General features: G+C 38.3%; 1 protein-coding gene and 1 long non-coding RNA gene across 2 annotated transcripts in view; one reads left to right on the top strand and one right to left on the bottom strand.

Annotated features, from left to right (window-relative positions):
* The window catches only part of LOC311434150, a 50,177-nt gene that overhangs the window by 22,190 nt on the left and 12,814 nt on the right, over window positions 1-15,173 (bottom strand). The window contains exon 3 of the long non-coding RNA XR_014691292.1: window positions 1,587-1,654. This is a non-coding gene — a long non-coding RNA (uncharacterized lncRNA). The remainder of the gene's footprint in view (window positions 1-1,586; window positions 1,655-15,173) is intronic.
* Window positions 1-15,173, top strand: part of EFEMP1 (EGF containing fibulin extracellular matrix protein 1) — a 48,638-nt gene that overhangs the window by 22,564 nt on the left and 10,901 nt on the right. The window contains exon 5 of the mRNA XM_084514092.1: window positions 13,460-13,582. Coding sequence (XP_084370218.1) covers window positions 13,460-13,582 — 123 coding nt within the window. The remainder of the gene's footprint in view (window positions 1-13,459; window positions 13,583-15,173) is intronic.

Here is a 15,173-nt window from a genome sequence, read left to right as displayed (position 1 = left end):
CAATTATTTAGCTGCTGCAGAAGGTTTTCTGCTTTCCACTAGCCAAGTACCCTAGAATCAGTCCATAGAAAGGACTATTTGCATTTTCACTAAATCTTATCATTTCATTGGAAGAAATTGTAACAGCTCTACTATTGTTTAAGAAATCATTTCATTTCTTTCTTCATTCCTACTGATAAATTTGGAAGCAAAGGGCCCTATTCTGTCTTATTTAGCAAGTTTAAGCGTGTCACAAAATAGCTTTGTTTTCTGATAGCACACCTCAAGGCAAAACCCCTCAAAACTTCCATTTTCCCCGTTTTTTGAGCATCCTGTCTACCAACCAGCAGAAAAAAAAAAAAAGGGGGGGGGGGGGAGGCTGTGTAGGCCCTGGTTACTCTCTGAATGGATTTGCACACTTGCTTAATACCATGTAAATACTGGAAAATAAAGCATGGATCTTGTCAAACTGAAGAAGTTAGCAAATATAGAGCATTAGAAACAGCACTAATAGCAAATAGAGCTGAAGTATCTACTGCCAAGTCAGTGAGAGATCCCACGTCCTGCCTGGCAATCACTCTAAATACATCCTTTCTCCCACTTCATCTGACCTTTCCAGGCCAGCAATGTTGTGTGTTAGTTTAATATTTTAAAACTGGAACTTTACTGGTATTTGGCCTACTTTTTTCTATTTATTTTCTAAACAAATGGTAGCCACTCCCTCTTCCAACTAACCTTTTAAGCTTCGCCAGAAATCTGTGAAGATCACAAGGTATAAAAAAGAAATCACATGCTCAAGCAAACAAAAGAAGGTTGCTGCATTTCACCATCCCGACAGCCCCGTGAACAGACTTCAGGAATACTCTGCTTATGCTAGGAAATACTGCCGAAATCTCATTGTCAGTGAAAGTGCCAGGATTATGGTAGCACAGCATCTATTCCGAGGCAACTTCCCAGCCAAAGACCAGAAAAAAAAGAAAAGGGAAAAGCTGTCCCAGTTGCTACTTCTATTTGATTGTGCAAAGGCAGCTGGGCAGTCAGATCCCTAGCCTGAAAGCAGAGTTGATCGCAATTTTAATGCAAAGTAATTTGGAAGAAAAAATAGCTCTCTAAAAAACAGAAGTTTCCTTGGGAAATGTTAGTTTTTATTTATTACTGGCTCATTGAAAGAACAAAGTATTTTTCAGCGTCTTTTTTCTTTTTTGTTCCCAAACACAGAAAAAATGTGGCTAAACCCCAGAAAAATCTTAGCTCAGATCCAAAAATAATAATAATTCTCAGTTTCAAAAACCTGACAAAAAATCCTAAAAGAACAACAAATACTTCCCAAGCACCACTCCAACTTCCAGCCTTCAGTAGACTACATGCCCTGCAGCATCATTTCAGGCACCCTTCTTGTCCGGCCCCGCTCTGCCCACAGCAGTTGCCCTTGCGTTCCCATCCCGCTCTCACCACACCCCAGCCACATACAAGCCCAGCAGAACATATTCTGCTGCACTACACGTGCCACCTCAGCGCTTGCTATCTCCTCATTCTTCTGACAGCTCAAGTTATACTTTGAGTTGGAAAAATGGCAGCAAAACAGACACACATTGACAGGGACTTACCAGCTCTCCAGGCACAAATTGGGCATGGAAGCACCTTGGTCATCAATAGTGTTTAATAAACACTACTTCTGTAAGTGAAAAACAGCTGCATTAGTGGGGCTCTTATCTATGTGCCTTGCTCCTTCCCCATTCTTTTCCTTAGCTTCCACTTAGTCCCCCCATATCATGATGCATCTTTAACTTTTATGTTCATTTTTCTTCATAAATATTCGTTCTGCCTTTTATTTTCTTTTACCTTCAAAGAGGAAGTTTCTCTTTCCCAGCTGCCTTTCCCCCTTTTGATCCTGCTTGGCTTCATCTGATGTATGTTCTCTTTCAAGCTGACGATTTTTAAATTTCATTTTAAGCCTTCTTCATGTTAAGAATTACATGAAAAATTGGATTTTCCACTTAAATTTAAATGGAGAGCCACCTAATGCAAATGTGAGGTTCTTGAGGCAAGGCAGACAGAAATGTACAAGAGACAGTTCTTGGTGGTTTTGTTAGATCAATACCATATAATACCACTTCTTTGTAGCATAGTCAAATTAACATTGTCACAGCAATCTTAACTTCTGCACATCCATTTCACTTCACTTGAACTGTGCAACCTGAACATTGTGTTTTTCTATCCCAGCTCTTCCAATCCCCTCCCTTCCCTAGAGTATATTTTGGACTGAATCAAGTGATGTGTCTTTTTTAAGTACTATTTCCATAATTTGCTTTTATTATTCTATCACTCAAAAGTTAGAGAAGGCATGGAAGTGAATTTCTTTTAACCGTTTCATTTTGATTTCATGAGAAGGTAAAATACAGGCCAGTGGCCTTTGCTTATACTTTAAAAATAGCTAAGTTTTGGATACGTTTCTCCAAAACAGAGCATCTGTGAGTGCATACAGCAACACTAAAAGAAACACATGTAGGAAAAATTCATAACTAAATAGTGCTTTCAAAGGCATTTCTGAAGTTGGAACAGCATCAGGAATCTGCTTATTTACGTAGGGAGCTGTGGAGATTGCAGAGTGTTGGTACTGCCAACAGATAGGATGATTAGTGCTAAAAACAATATCATTTAGATAAGCCTTCTCCTTCTGATAGTTGCTATTGAACTCGACTTGAACTTAAATGTTCTCAACTTGAGGACTACAGTTCCTAAAACAGTTCATTCAGCCTGCAAAGGCAAAAGGAGAATAAGATTTTATTGATAAAATTCATCCCATATATCCAATATCTTCAGTTCCTTATCTTTTATCTTAAGTCCCTTATATTTTAAGGCCACTTTTTCTTACATGAGCAAAGGGCAGGTGTGGGTTCATGAGCTATGTCCATACAACCAAAAAAATCAGGCTACTGTTTTTCAGAATAGGGTTGGATATTCTATGATTCTATGATATCACAACTCCTGCTCAGTGCATCAGTTTGCTTGCTGCATTAATTAGATGTTGTTCTGTTGATAACTAGCTGCTTTACTGTTGGAAGGCCATGCATACCATGGAAGCATCACACAGACAGATGAGGTTTTCACCAGACTGCATCCCCTGTTGCGGTGCCTTTGCCAGCAACTCCCACAAGGAGATGCCTCCCTCACAGTAAGGAGACACTTGATTCCTCACAAACGCAAGTCTGGTTAGGACTAAAACAATTTAAGACATGCCAGCATGAAAAGAAAGGAGGATTTTTGCAGGAACTGATATTCTGAGGCCACACAGAAAAAAGTTGGGGTTTGAAGTGTGCTCTGAAGCACACTTTTTGGGTAGGATCTTAGTGTTTTCCTTTGCAGGGACCCAGCAGCTACCACTGTAAGTGCTGTGAAAGGGCTTGCACAGATTTAATAAGCAATTCTTCAACTTCCTAATTAAAAACCACAATAAGCTTTCAGGCCTTTATTTCCCTAATATTACAGGTTGTAGCAGTAATATTTTGTTCAGTCAAGCCTAGCTAAAGGAAAATGCTTATGAGGTTTCCAAGGAGAGAAATAAACAAAATGGAAATGAATAGGGAACTTGGAACTTTTAAGTGTATGTAATTAAGAAAAAAAATACATCCTTCAGATAATTCTGGAAACTATTAGGAGATATTCATAATTCATAACCAGTTGTTTGGTTTTCTTTCAAGCAAGGGGGCAGCTTTACATCAAACACTGACTAGCTTTTCCATTAACTTGAATAAACAAAACAGTATGCTTCAAGTTAAGTGAACATCTTTTTCTTTTTTTTTTTTTTTTTTTAATAACTGGATGAATTAAAGAATAAGAACAAGACATTTACTTTTCAAATAGGAAATTAGTTTGCATGCTATTTCTTCATGTTAAAAATACTTTGGAACACTCACAAAAACAATGTTAAGCTGAATTTATGGAAATGTTCCATATCAGTTTTGAAGATGATATGCCAGATGTCGGGGAGAACTCTTTCATCTGCAATAATGGAATAGTTTAATCCACCCTTGTTGTTTTTGAGTATAGTCCAAGTGTATTGGTCATCATGGGTGGGTGATCCTCACTTAGGCAGGCATGAACCAAAAAGCACAACTTGTTAGACCTCTAGCACAAAATCACAAGAAAGCAACAGCAGGAAATACTCTACTGAAAGTAAAAATAAACTATTGCAATGTAAATCAAAAGGTTTACCATTATGACAACTCACATTTTGAAGCACTTTTGAGACTTGCAGATGCATTGCACTGAATTATTGGATTGTAACTTGAAAGCAAGCATGCCCCCATTTATGGCCCCATTAGAAATAAGAAAAAAAATACAAGTTGTAAGTACATATAGATCAAAAACATTGAATTTTTGCCTTTTTAATGAGCAGGGAGAGTAATAATTAACATTTTGTTCTATTGAAGAAAAAAGTGCTCTTCCCTTTGAGAAGTTTTAAACACAGATGTATGTTACACCTGTGGTTCTTATTTTTATAAATATAGGTTGAAGTACCATGGATAGAAAAACCTATTGTCTCTTGGCAATAGTTTATTTATGGCCTCGTATTAGACTACAGTTGTTGTCACATTAGCCATACTACTTTTAATTATAACAATCACTTTAATTACTATTACTTGAATGATGTTTTACATGTAGCACTCATTTAATTTAGTATGTTTGTGGTTGGATAGCAAAGTACTTCTTTTTAGCAGAACACATTCCTACAGGTTTTGTTGAGACATGGTTTGTACTGGCAGGGGCCTGGAGAAGTATCCAGCCCAGGGCAGGAGTTGTTTAAGTCACAGTACAGTCCTAGGCTTTTTAACTTCCCATCCCACTTCCAGCATGGACAGCTACCGTGCAGAAGACATATGAGCAGAATATGTTTGGGCACTGATTCAGGTTGAACACCCTTATCTTGTTACCACTGAAGTGCTGTCCTGAACGTGATAATTTAAATATTTTCTTAAGGATAGAAAAAAACGTGTTCAGTTGCATATGGCATCTCAGTCTTGATCGTAGTCAAAAGTAATCGCAGAATCAAAAGCAGCTTATCTTTTGCACTGCAATTTACAGACTGCTTGGCATACTCTTCTAGAGAAGGAAGCTAGCACCACAGATGGAGGCAAAGTGGAGAAGAAAGGAAGTAATGCATCAATTCAAAGCTTCATTCATCCTTTTTTTTTTTTTTTTTTTTTTTCAGCTGCCTGCCACTCCCAAATAAACATGTGGGAGATGTTCTAGCGCTGAAAGCTATGGCTCACTCCTTTATTTAGCTGTTCTATGTGATAAGTCAATTCAGTTTGGACATACCAAAGACAATACATAATTGTGACAAAGTACTGCAGTCCAGACTTGATTATTACAGCTTTATCCTTTGTTAACTCTGTTGAGTAAATAGAGGAAGGATGCTTTTCCTGTACCTTCATATTCATGAAGTCACTGTGGTTGGGTAAATATCCCAAATTCATAGTAGTTGCTAGCACTTTTTCAGCCCAAATATAGAAATCATGCAAGGAACTATGAAGTACACTGCATTAGATTTCCTCCACACACACACACCACATTTTCTACATTAATACTTTGCATTATTCCTAGTCTGTTATGCCATGGTGTCCAGGAGTACTAAAAGACAAATCTACAAGGAGCTCACTTTGCTGTACACACAAGTTTATGAGAGGGAATGTTTCGGCTTACCAAAAGAAGTTACACCATTTTTCATGAAAATCATTTTAATTTAAACATTCTACCTCACATATATGCTTAAATGTAGGTCTTGGCTCCTGCAAATGTTTTTCTTGTGCAAACAAGCATTTGTGCAGGTTACCTTCACTCAACTGTGAAAGCTCGTTACCAGGGCAATCGGTCCAATATACTTAACATGAAAGGGCCAAAAGAAAATTTAAAAGGGAAAGAGAAAAAACAGCAATAAAAAGGGAGTTTATGGGCTGCTACAGTGTTATACAGAATTATAGACGCTACCTCATGACACCAGTGGATAGTGAGTGCACTGTTACAGCACAGGTCTCTGCTATTAACAGGTTCTGCCACTCCAGAAGTGAGAAATTCCTCCAAATATTTGGTCTCTTGGTACCTACTCACCTGATGTTATGTAATAGATTTTCTCCTGGTATTTACCTCCACAAAACGCAGCCTCCCAACACCAATGAGTTAAAAGTTGTCTGGGCATCCAGCCCAGATGAATAACATCCCAAATGTTGAAGGAAGTAGCAAGGGAAATAGAAAAGCCTTTGACAGAAATTGTTGATAGCTTGCTAAGGCTGGGGAGGGAACCAGGGAATTTGGAGGTTGCTAATGTTGTTCCTATGTGTAAGAAAGGATCAGGGAGGATCCAGGAAACGACATAGCAGTGAGCTTGGCTTCAGTTGCAAGAACAATATAAGAAACATAAATAAGGGACCGAATACTTAATTTGGTAAAATGAAGCAAGCCCGTGCTAATGGAAGAACTGTAGTGCTCTAATTTCTTCAAATATTTTACTGTCACCTGTTATTTCTGAGAAATACTCATAAAACATCTAACAGGCAGAGAAGGAAAGCTAATGAAAGGGACAAAGTGAAAGGAATTAAAGCAGCTTGAAGCTAAGTAAGTTGTCCCAGATACCTGCAATGCTGTGGAGATCATTGTATGCCTGATATCAGACTCACTGGTGCCATTGCTTCCGTGGGAGGCGATGTTTTCAGTTCAGATGTAGCTATTAGAAAAATAGACTGAGTCATTTTCTGCTCTCACTCGCACTGAGAGCTCAGAAAATTTAAACTGATTAACCAAAATATTTAGCATTTACATTCAAAACATTGACAATGACAAGTGCAACACTGACATTGGTGGAGTTATTCTGGGTTTAGATTTGCACAAACAATTCAGGAGCTGGTTCGCTGGCACTGCTCAGCAAGGACAAAATTTGGATCCCATCAGCTCATCAGAGAAGTGTCTTTTTGATCTGGTGGAATATTCTGCTTACAGGATTGCTACAAACCAGAACAGAGAAAGAGACCCACAAACATTATCTGACTGGTTTGAGGAGATGACTATACAAACAAGGAGAGCATGAAGATGATGTAGTCAGTTGTGGTACACCGAGAGCCAGTGAGCAGCAAGAAGCCAAGCACCCCAGTCCCAAGAGTAAAACATATTTGAGCTAGTTAAGAATACAGGTCTCCAGCTCTGAGCACAACATGCAGGTATGAGATAGAAAAGATTTAAGTGGCTTAAATCAAACAAAGGATAGATGTGGACCGGATTTTTTCTACAAAAGTTTGAAGCACTAATGAAATGCATCTCATGGATTTATGTACTTCTCATAATGATATGAATAAAATTACGGAGATTAAGCTGTTGCATAAGTGAGCAAGCAGCATGAGTCAGGGGGTTTGGGAAAAATGAGTCACAGCACGAAGGGAATTGAGCCAGGTTTGTAGCTCAGAAAGAGACTAGGAAAAAATTTTATGGATGTAGATAAGAGCCTGACAGAATGGATTGCAGGGAAGAAGTAGAAAAACTAACTAGCTCTAAAGCAGGGAACCATACACTAGATTTAGAGAACGCTATAGCTAAAAGCAGGTCAAGCAAAATTTTTGTACACAACTAGTGGTTGAAATACAGAGCAGACTGCCAAAGTCAGCAATGGAAGGACATAATTGTGTAAATCACTTCAAGAGGGAGTGTGGGTACATTTTTGGAAAATGAGGGAATCACTGGGTATAGCTATTAGTGAGGCTTGTGGAATTAAAACTATGAAATGCAAGCTGATTTATATTTTGAAGGAATATAAGAACAAGATCTGCACCCCTCCGTGGTTCTCACATTTTTTTCTGTGGAAAATTCAAACAGTAACTTCTGGAAATCAGTGTCATCTTAATGAGCAGATGGTTATCAATATCAAAGTCTTCTAAAATGCACCTTCCCAAAGAGCCTGGAGATTATTGCAAAAGGCACTATTTATATTAGGATGAGTCATGGGGGTCTGATGGCCATATTTACCAAAGTACAGTCAATGACTTCCATAAACGTTTCTGAAAGAGCAGTGTACCTTACTGAGAGACCAGTCTCCTTAACTGTAATGTTCCTTGCCCCTTTCTCTACTGACTCCAACTCTTTAGATTACCTTAAAGTTTTTATGCAGCAGTAATCATTGCAATTCCTGCACTCTCGCAGTGTTCCTCAAGAAGAGAGTACTGTACCAACTAACCCACTTGAGGAACAGTGAGGTTTGACTGAGAGCAAGCCTGCAAGATGCATACAAAGACTGTCATAATGCTTATATATAAGGGATCTAAATTACAGCTGTTCAGAGAATCCAAATTCTGAAATTTCTAGTTCACGAAATACTTGATTTTGAAACTGTAACCTTCTATCAGGGTAGTATTCTGGATGTAACACCCATAAGCAACACAGGGAGATTCAAGCACTCAATCCCAATACCAGTGTAATAAATATTTTTAAAATTTATACCTATTTAAAGTAGCAAGACATCCCCATAAGACCAGTTCACTCTCAGGTGGCCTACAGAAAGGCTATATAATTATCTGAGTTCAATTATTACAATGATCAAGATGCTGAAGATAACCCAGCTCAATTTTCAAATACGTAAGATCTGCAAAAGTATTGATAGAGACACCCAAGTTATTTTGAAGGAAATTGTTCAACTACAGAGGCTGTGACTGCCCAGAGAACAACTGTCCAGGAATAAAATGGCTTTAGCCACAACTGAATGCATCTTGACTCCCCTGCAGTCAGGCCAGGTAGCCTGGCAAACCAGAGATGTAAAGATTCGCTTTGCAATTTTTTGACATGCAAGAGAATGAATTAAACCTCTATCACAAAATACGCATTTACCTTAAAGCTTATATTAGAACTCATAGGCTCAAAGCAACATCTGTCTCATGATAGCTTCCCTTAAAGGCCCCTGGATTTTCATACTTGAGAAGCAACCAGTGAAGTCAAGAGGAGAAGCCCTAGTTGTGGTGTTTGTTCAGGCATGGTTGGTCAGAGAGAACAGAGAGGTCAGCTGCCCAGCAGTGCTCTTTGCTGTCATGAGCTCAGTTACTCAACCTTTTACATCTCTTTTTTATTTGTCTTTTCTGTAAGCAAATGTCAAGTGGTCACAGCATCAATAGCAGAGTAGTTATCTATTATTTGAGCAACATCTTAGATACGCTGAGTTTAAGAGTTCATCCGTATTTCATGTGTTGCCTGCATCAGTGATTAAATACCAACCAAGTTCTTCAACAATTTAATACAAACCTACAGCTCTTGTTTATCCATAGTGAACAGCACAAAATTTTAAAAGATTAGTTGAGATTAAATAATATGAAGAAATAAAGAAAGAAGGATGCTAAGAGAAGATCATTTTCATTACAGGTTACCAATGTGTTACCAATGTAATTTGAATTGCCTACCTGGGTGAGCAGATGTATAATATGTAGAAATGATATTTATATGGAGGTGTCAAGGAACGAGTTGAAAGTGTTTTCAATGTAGAGATTACAAGGTACTTGCTTGAAATAGAAGCTTCAGCTATAGCATCAGTTGCTGAAACACAGAAACAAACTTTATCATGATGACACTAAATTTGGAAAAGAGGATGCAAATGAAAGATGCTCAAGAATGAGCTTGTAAAAGCCCGTTATTTTCTTTCTAGATCTGTTTCTTATGCTGCACTCATCACTGTGGTATCTTGAGTGCTTTCCAGTAGTGCATTAAGCAACATGACAAACATCTGTCACGTTTGTTCTCTCACCCTCTCCCCAGAGAGACAAGTGTGTGCAGTGGAGTGTCTTGTTTTAATTTTTTTAATTATTATAAACACACATGCACGTACACACATTATTAAACATTCATGCTAGAGAGGAAAGGTCAAACAAATTTATCTTGCTCTTAGGATTAAAGCTGGTGAGCTCTGTGATGTTCCTATAGGAGTTTCTAGCATAGCCTTGCCCCAGTTTGCTATGCCTTCACAGACGTCAAATCAATCTGGTTATGGGTGTTTGCAATAGGTGGAAACCAAAAGGATGGCTTCCCAATATCCTCATTTACTTGTCTCATTTAAGTCCAGGGATTTTGTCAAGGAAGATCAAATGGAATGAGATGGTAAGATTTAAGGAAAAACACATGCTTTGTGTAATCACTGTCTCTTCCCAGTATTTATTGCATTTGATACAGATTAAAGTAGGAACTGATGCAGCTTCCAGATCCCTGTCAGGATCAGAGGGCACTGTGCAACTTGTGATAAATAAGCTAGGAATCTAACAGATTGGAAAACTGATATGAACTGGAAAAACAAGCTCTTACAATTATGAAAAGGCAACCTAGGAGTTACCGATTTTCATACAGTGGGGACATAAGTGAGAAAACAATCTGAAAGCTTCAGATTAGAGTTCAGTGAGCCTCTAAGCAACTGCATGTAGGCAGTCTACCTACTCAAGAACCGTGAACAAACACAGAAGTGCAAGTCCCAGGTCAATATTGGCATGTCAGTGCAACATTATGCTACTTCATATGGGGGGAAAAAGCATGTGTTTGTATCTATTGGTAATAACACCCCTGAGAAAAATGGTGCTGATCTACCGCATCCCAAGCATTGATGTAGCTTCCTTCTATGACTTCCACTGCCCCATTGCTTGAATAACTTTCAGGACAATTAGATAAAAAAAATGTTTCTCTAGTGGAGGATGATTAAGGTCACACTGATGTGTGCCAAGAAGCTTAATATTTCTCTGGGCCTCACTAAGAGCATAGATGCAGAGGTCCGTGCAGCAACATCACATTGCAAAATCCACCAATGCTTCTTTCTTACACAAGGGCTGGGCTGCTTCTGGTATCACACCAATACAATTCACATTTGGCACCACTTTCAGTACTGAAATCTTCCACTCGCTTCCTCACCCTTGTATCAATCACAATAGTAGACATGGCTGTAATTATTGCAATACTAGAGATTTCAGAACTGAATGTTCCAGCACTGAAGCCCTCCTAGCATAGCTGCCTGTTGTTCTCCTCCCACAGTATTTTCCTTGACACACAATCCTCAGGCCATCAGCCTTCCCTTCATATTAGCAAGTCCTTAGCACAGACACGAGCAGAGGTGCTCCAAGCAGGCCACGCTGCTGCCCTTCCCCAGTGAAGGCCAGAAGCTCCTCTCCTGTCCGCCTTCACTTCCCACCTTAGGCAGTTCAGGGAAGGTGCAGGTAAGGCCACAAAACAAGAGGCCTGGCATTCTCAAAGGGCTCCCATCAGTACTTTTTCCCCCATGTACCTCTTTCCCCAACAAGCCTAGGAACTATCTCAAAAAAAGCCATCCAAGAAAAACAGCCAAAATAGCAAAAAGTACCATGACAGCACACAGTAAAAGCACGGATAAAATCCACCAAGCATATTCCACATACTGATCTGCATTTTCATGACATGTAGAAGGCAGACAGGACATACATAGAAAGCCAGAGCTGAGTTGCAGTCCAGTTCAGGACTGGATTAAGAAGCTTGGGAGAGCCCTAAAGGGCTCCTTGATACAAGCCTCATGAAAAGGCTGTTACTATAAACACGGACCTTTGTGGCAACAGCATCAAGTCCTCTGAGAGTTTCCGAGTGAGGAGGCGGCTAGCAGGCAAACAGGACTTTAGAACAATTGTTTTCCTTTCAAACTGAACTTACCATTGGGAAAGAAATCAAAGATCCTGAGTGCATAAGTCAATCTAGCTTGTTTTGTTTTAGCTGAGTAGCTTATTATTCCATAGAAAAATAAACTAAATGAAAATCAAGCCACGGATGCAAATGACTACACAACAACTTAATGTATTGTAACTAACCCACCTTAAAAGCTCGCTTATGTTAGGTTCACTCATATCTGACGTTTCTATGGATCCAATTTTCTGTTCTGTACAATCCGCAACAGTGTGTGTACTTAAGAAAGAATTTCAACTGTATGAGCATTATAGCCCTCTTATTTTCAGCTTCTGCAGAAAGTAGGAGTACATGCAAAGCCCAGCGAAGTCCCTGCAAAGACTTGCATTGACTCCACTGTGCTTTGGCTGAAACTTTTAATGATGTGTCAGGCTGGTATGAGGCAGCCAGATCTAGTCCCTGAAAATCTCTACACCTGAGAATGTGCTTTTCAGCTGTCACCGCAGAACAATGCGGTCAGCAAGTCCTGCAGCAGCACAGCAGCTTTAGGACTGTTACTATGCAGAAATGCAAAGAGCAGGCTAACATAAAAGGACTTCATTTTTCCTGTCAGATAAAGAAAATGTATGTAAAATATTTGGGCATTTGAGGAAGGACAAACATTGAGAATCAATTCAAACTGTTGATGGTTTATTTTTTATTGAATCTTGTGGTCAAAATTGTTTTCATTTGCTATGTGAAAGAATCCATCATTTTTTCCAAAGCACCACCCAGAATCTGCCACTGGTGATGTTCTAACGTCCCAAGTGCCTATACAAATAGAGAGGTCAGCTGAGATTTGTAAACTAGAGATCATAAGTTTTAAGGAATTTGTTTATTCAGCCTAGAGTCTCCAAATTGTGTAGAATGCCAAAATTAAAAAGTCCTTTCACTGTACTGTGTCAGGTTACAATAAAAAGCTCTCTAACATTTTGGATGTTCGGATGAGAAAACAAATTGCAATTCCATTTTAAGCAAGTTATTTGTCAGCACATGCACTTTAATTATATTTAAGTACCTCCAGCATTTTCTAATGAATAGGCAAAATCAAGATGTTTTTATACTTGTATAAGCCTGCATTTGGTGTGAATGAAAAGCTACCTGAATTACACAGAAAAGTATCGGTCCAGTCTTTGCATTTTTAGCTGTACTGCTAAAATACAAGCAGATGTACACTATTTCCAAATACTTTAACAGATTGACTGAATTAGGAGAATTTTCATGGGAATGACAAGAGGCAGATCTCTTCCTGATGAGAAGGCCACCACACACCAAGTTCCAAGTCCCTCTCCAAAGTATGGGGTATGGGAACCATGCAAAAGGATTGGTATTAGAAATATTTTGTTGTGCTAATACTAAGAAGTCATCTCATTCTTGAGAAACAGATGAACTACTTTTGCTGAAGTTTTCCAGAGTAATTCAGCATGCAACAAACAATCAGCATGGGAAAAAAGTGAAATGAAGTTAAATGATTTAAGTAGTATAAAGCTGCAAGACATCTATGAAAAGTTTTATAATGATAAGTACAAATAATAATGGTATTTGTCAAATAAAAATGATTATTTAGAATAACCGTATCTGATACATTTTCAAATGCAGTTAAAAGCCAACAGAGATCTGGTAACATTTTATATCCTGCAAATGGAATAACTTTGAGATTACTTCTTGAGTGTATTTCAAATTTGCTGCCTTCATTTGTAAGTAGCCTGAAAATAGGGAAAGCATTTCAACAGGTAACTAACTCTAAGTAAGTTCTATGACTAATAGTGCATTTGCTCTTGTTATAAAGATATAGATGAATGTGCAACAGGAACCCATAATTGTAGAGCTGACCAAGTATGTGTCAATCTAAGAGGGTCCTTCAGCTGCCAGTGTCCTCCAGGGTATCAGAAACGAGGGGAGCAATGTGTTGGTAAGTCTTGCTTTAGACTAAATTATTTTCTTTCATTACCTGAAGTTGCAAACTTTTATAACAAAATGCATAGGTGTGTATACTGTACAATAGCTGATTATTTTTAAAATGGAATGGAATAATTGCTTTGTCACAATGATTAATCACTAAAACATGTAACTAGAAACTATTTTAAGTATAATCAACACAGAGCTGAACTTCACAAGACTAATTTTCTTACTAGTTACCACTGTGTTTATTATTTGTATTGGGGTATTGCCTAATGTCCCAGATACAGTCAGAAGTCTTCTACAGCAGTGAAGTAAAATGTGTCTTTCCACTGACCTCAGTGAGATTTGAATCCAGATCTGCAGGACAAAGCCCTACCTTCACACAGCCCTAATCCCTGCTCTGCAGAGCCCCCTTGCACAGTCTGTTTCAGTCTCAGTTTTATGAGTAGAAATGGAAGAGATGGAAACTCTGAATGCAGGTATATGATATTTGCAACTTATAAACCACTATGCTTTATTCCTTGGGCCAAAAGCAGCCGTCTGCACCTTTGGGACCTATACAAGTATAGCATTAAATTAAATCCAAGTGCAGCATAAACACTGCATCTTTCCTATTCCATCCTCATTTGGGGACATAACGTGAAAGTGCCATTACTCTGTTCCTGCAGTCTTTCTTCAGCCTTTAGCACCTCTTTAATCACAATTTCAATGGATAAAATGGCTTTATAGACACTACAGTCTTAAGCCTTAAGTTTGTCAGGGATATTGAAAACAATTATGAAGTAGGAGAATCAAATGTATACATCATCAGGTGACATTCAAGACCACCTCTTCTAAGCACAGAACTGATTTTATGCAGCCTAGTAGAAAAGCTTTTTCGTTGTTTTTCACAGAAAAACGTGTTCTCTGTGCAAGAGTAGGATAAGTCGTTTGGGAATGTAGGCACAAGAATAACTTTGACAGGTCACTGATATATTTATTTTTAAACATTTTTTATCTAATTTTTTAGAACAGTGTATTACTGCTGTGCAGTAGCACTTTTAATATCAATACCAAGACTACCTGAAAGCCCTACCAGACATGTTACACCTCTCAAAAGAAGCAGGATGGTACAGCCTTCTATCTACATGTGAATACAGTTATGCATCTAAATCCACACATGAAGAGGTCAGGAAAGCAAGATTTCCCTTCTCTTATTTAGGTCAAAACCAAGAATAACACCTGTGTTACGTATTACACACTGACCTAAATTACCAGTACATCGCTACACTTCACACTGTCAGCATTTCAGAATAAACACTGTCTTTGGGGATTTTTTTATTTATTTATTTTTAACAACTTTGCCAGAAAACGTTCTTGGGACCAGATCTTGATAGAGGTTCTCCATATGGGAGAAAATGTTTCTCTCAAATTTGAACAAAATTTTTCCAGACCTTTTTGGCTTCAAATTGGAGGAAGAAAAGGACTCATTTTTAACAATTCATTGTTATTGTTGTTTTTTTTTTTTAATCAAAATGCACTAACCATTTCTTTGATTAAAAAAAATAATAATAAATTTTTGTAAAGAAATTGCTTGTTCACCTATCACAAAATTAGCCTTT

The sequence above is a fragment of the Aythya ferina genome (genome assembly GCF_964211825.1).
Source record: "Aythya ferina genome assembly, chromosome: 3".
Lineage (NCBI taxonomy): Eukaryota > Metazoa > Chordata > Aves > Anseriformes > Anatidae > Aythya > Aythya ferina.
Note: the sequence above shows the minus strand (reverse complement) of the source record. Positions and strands in the feature narration are given on the sequence as shown.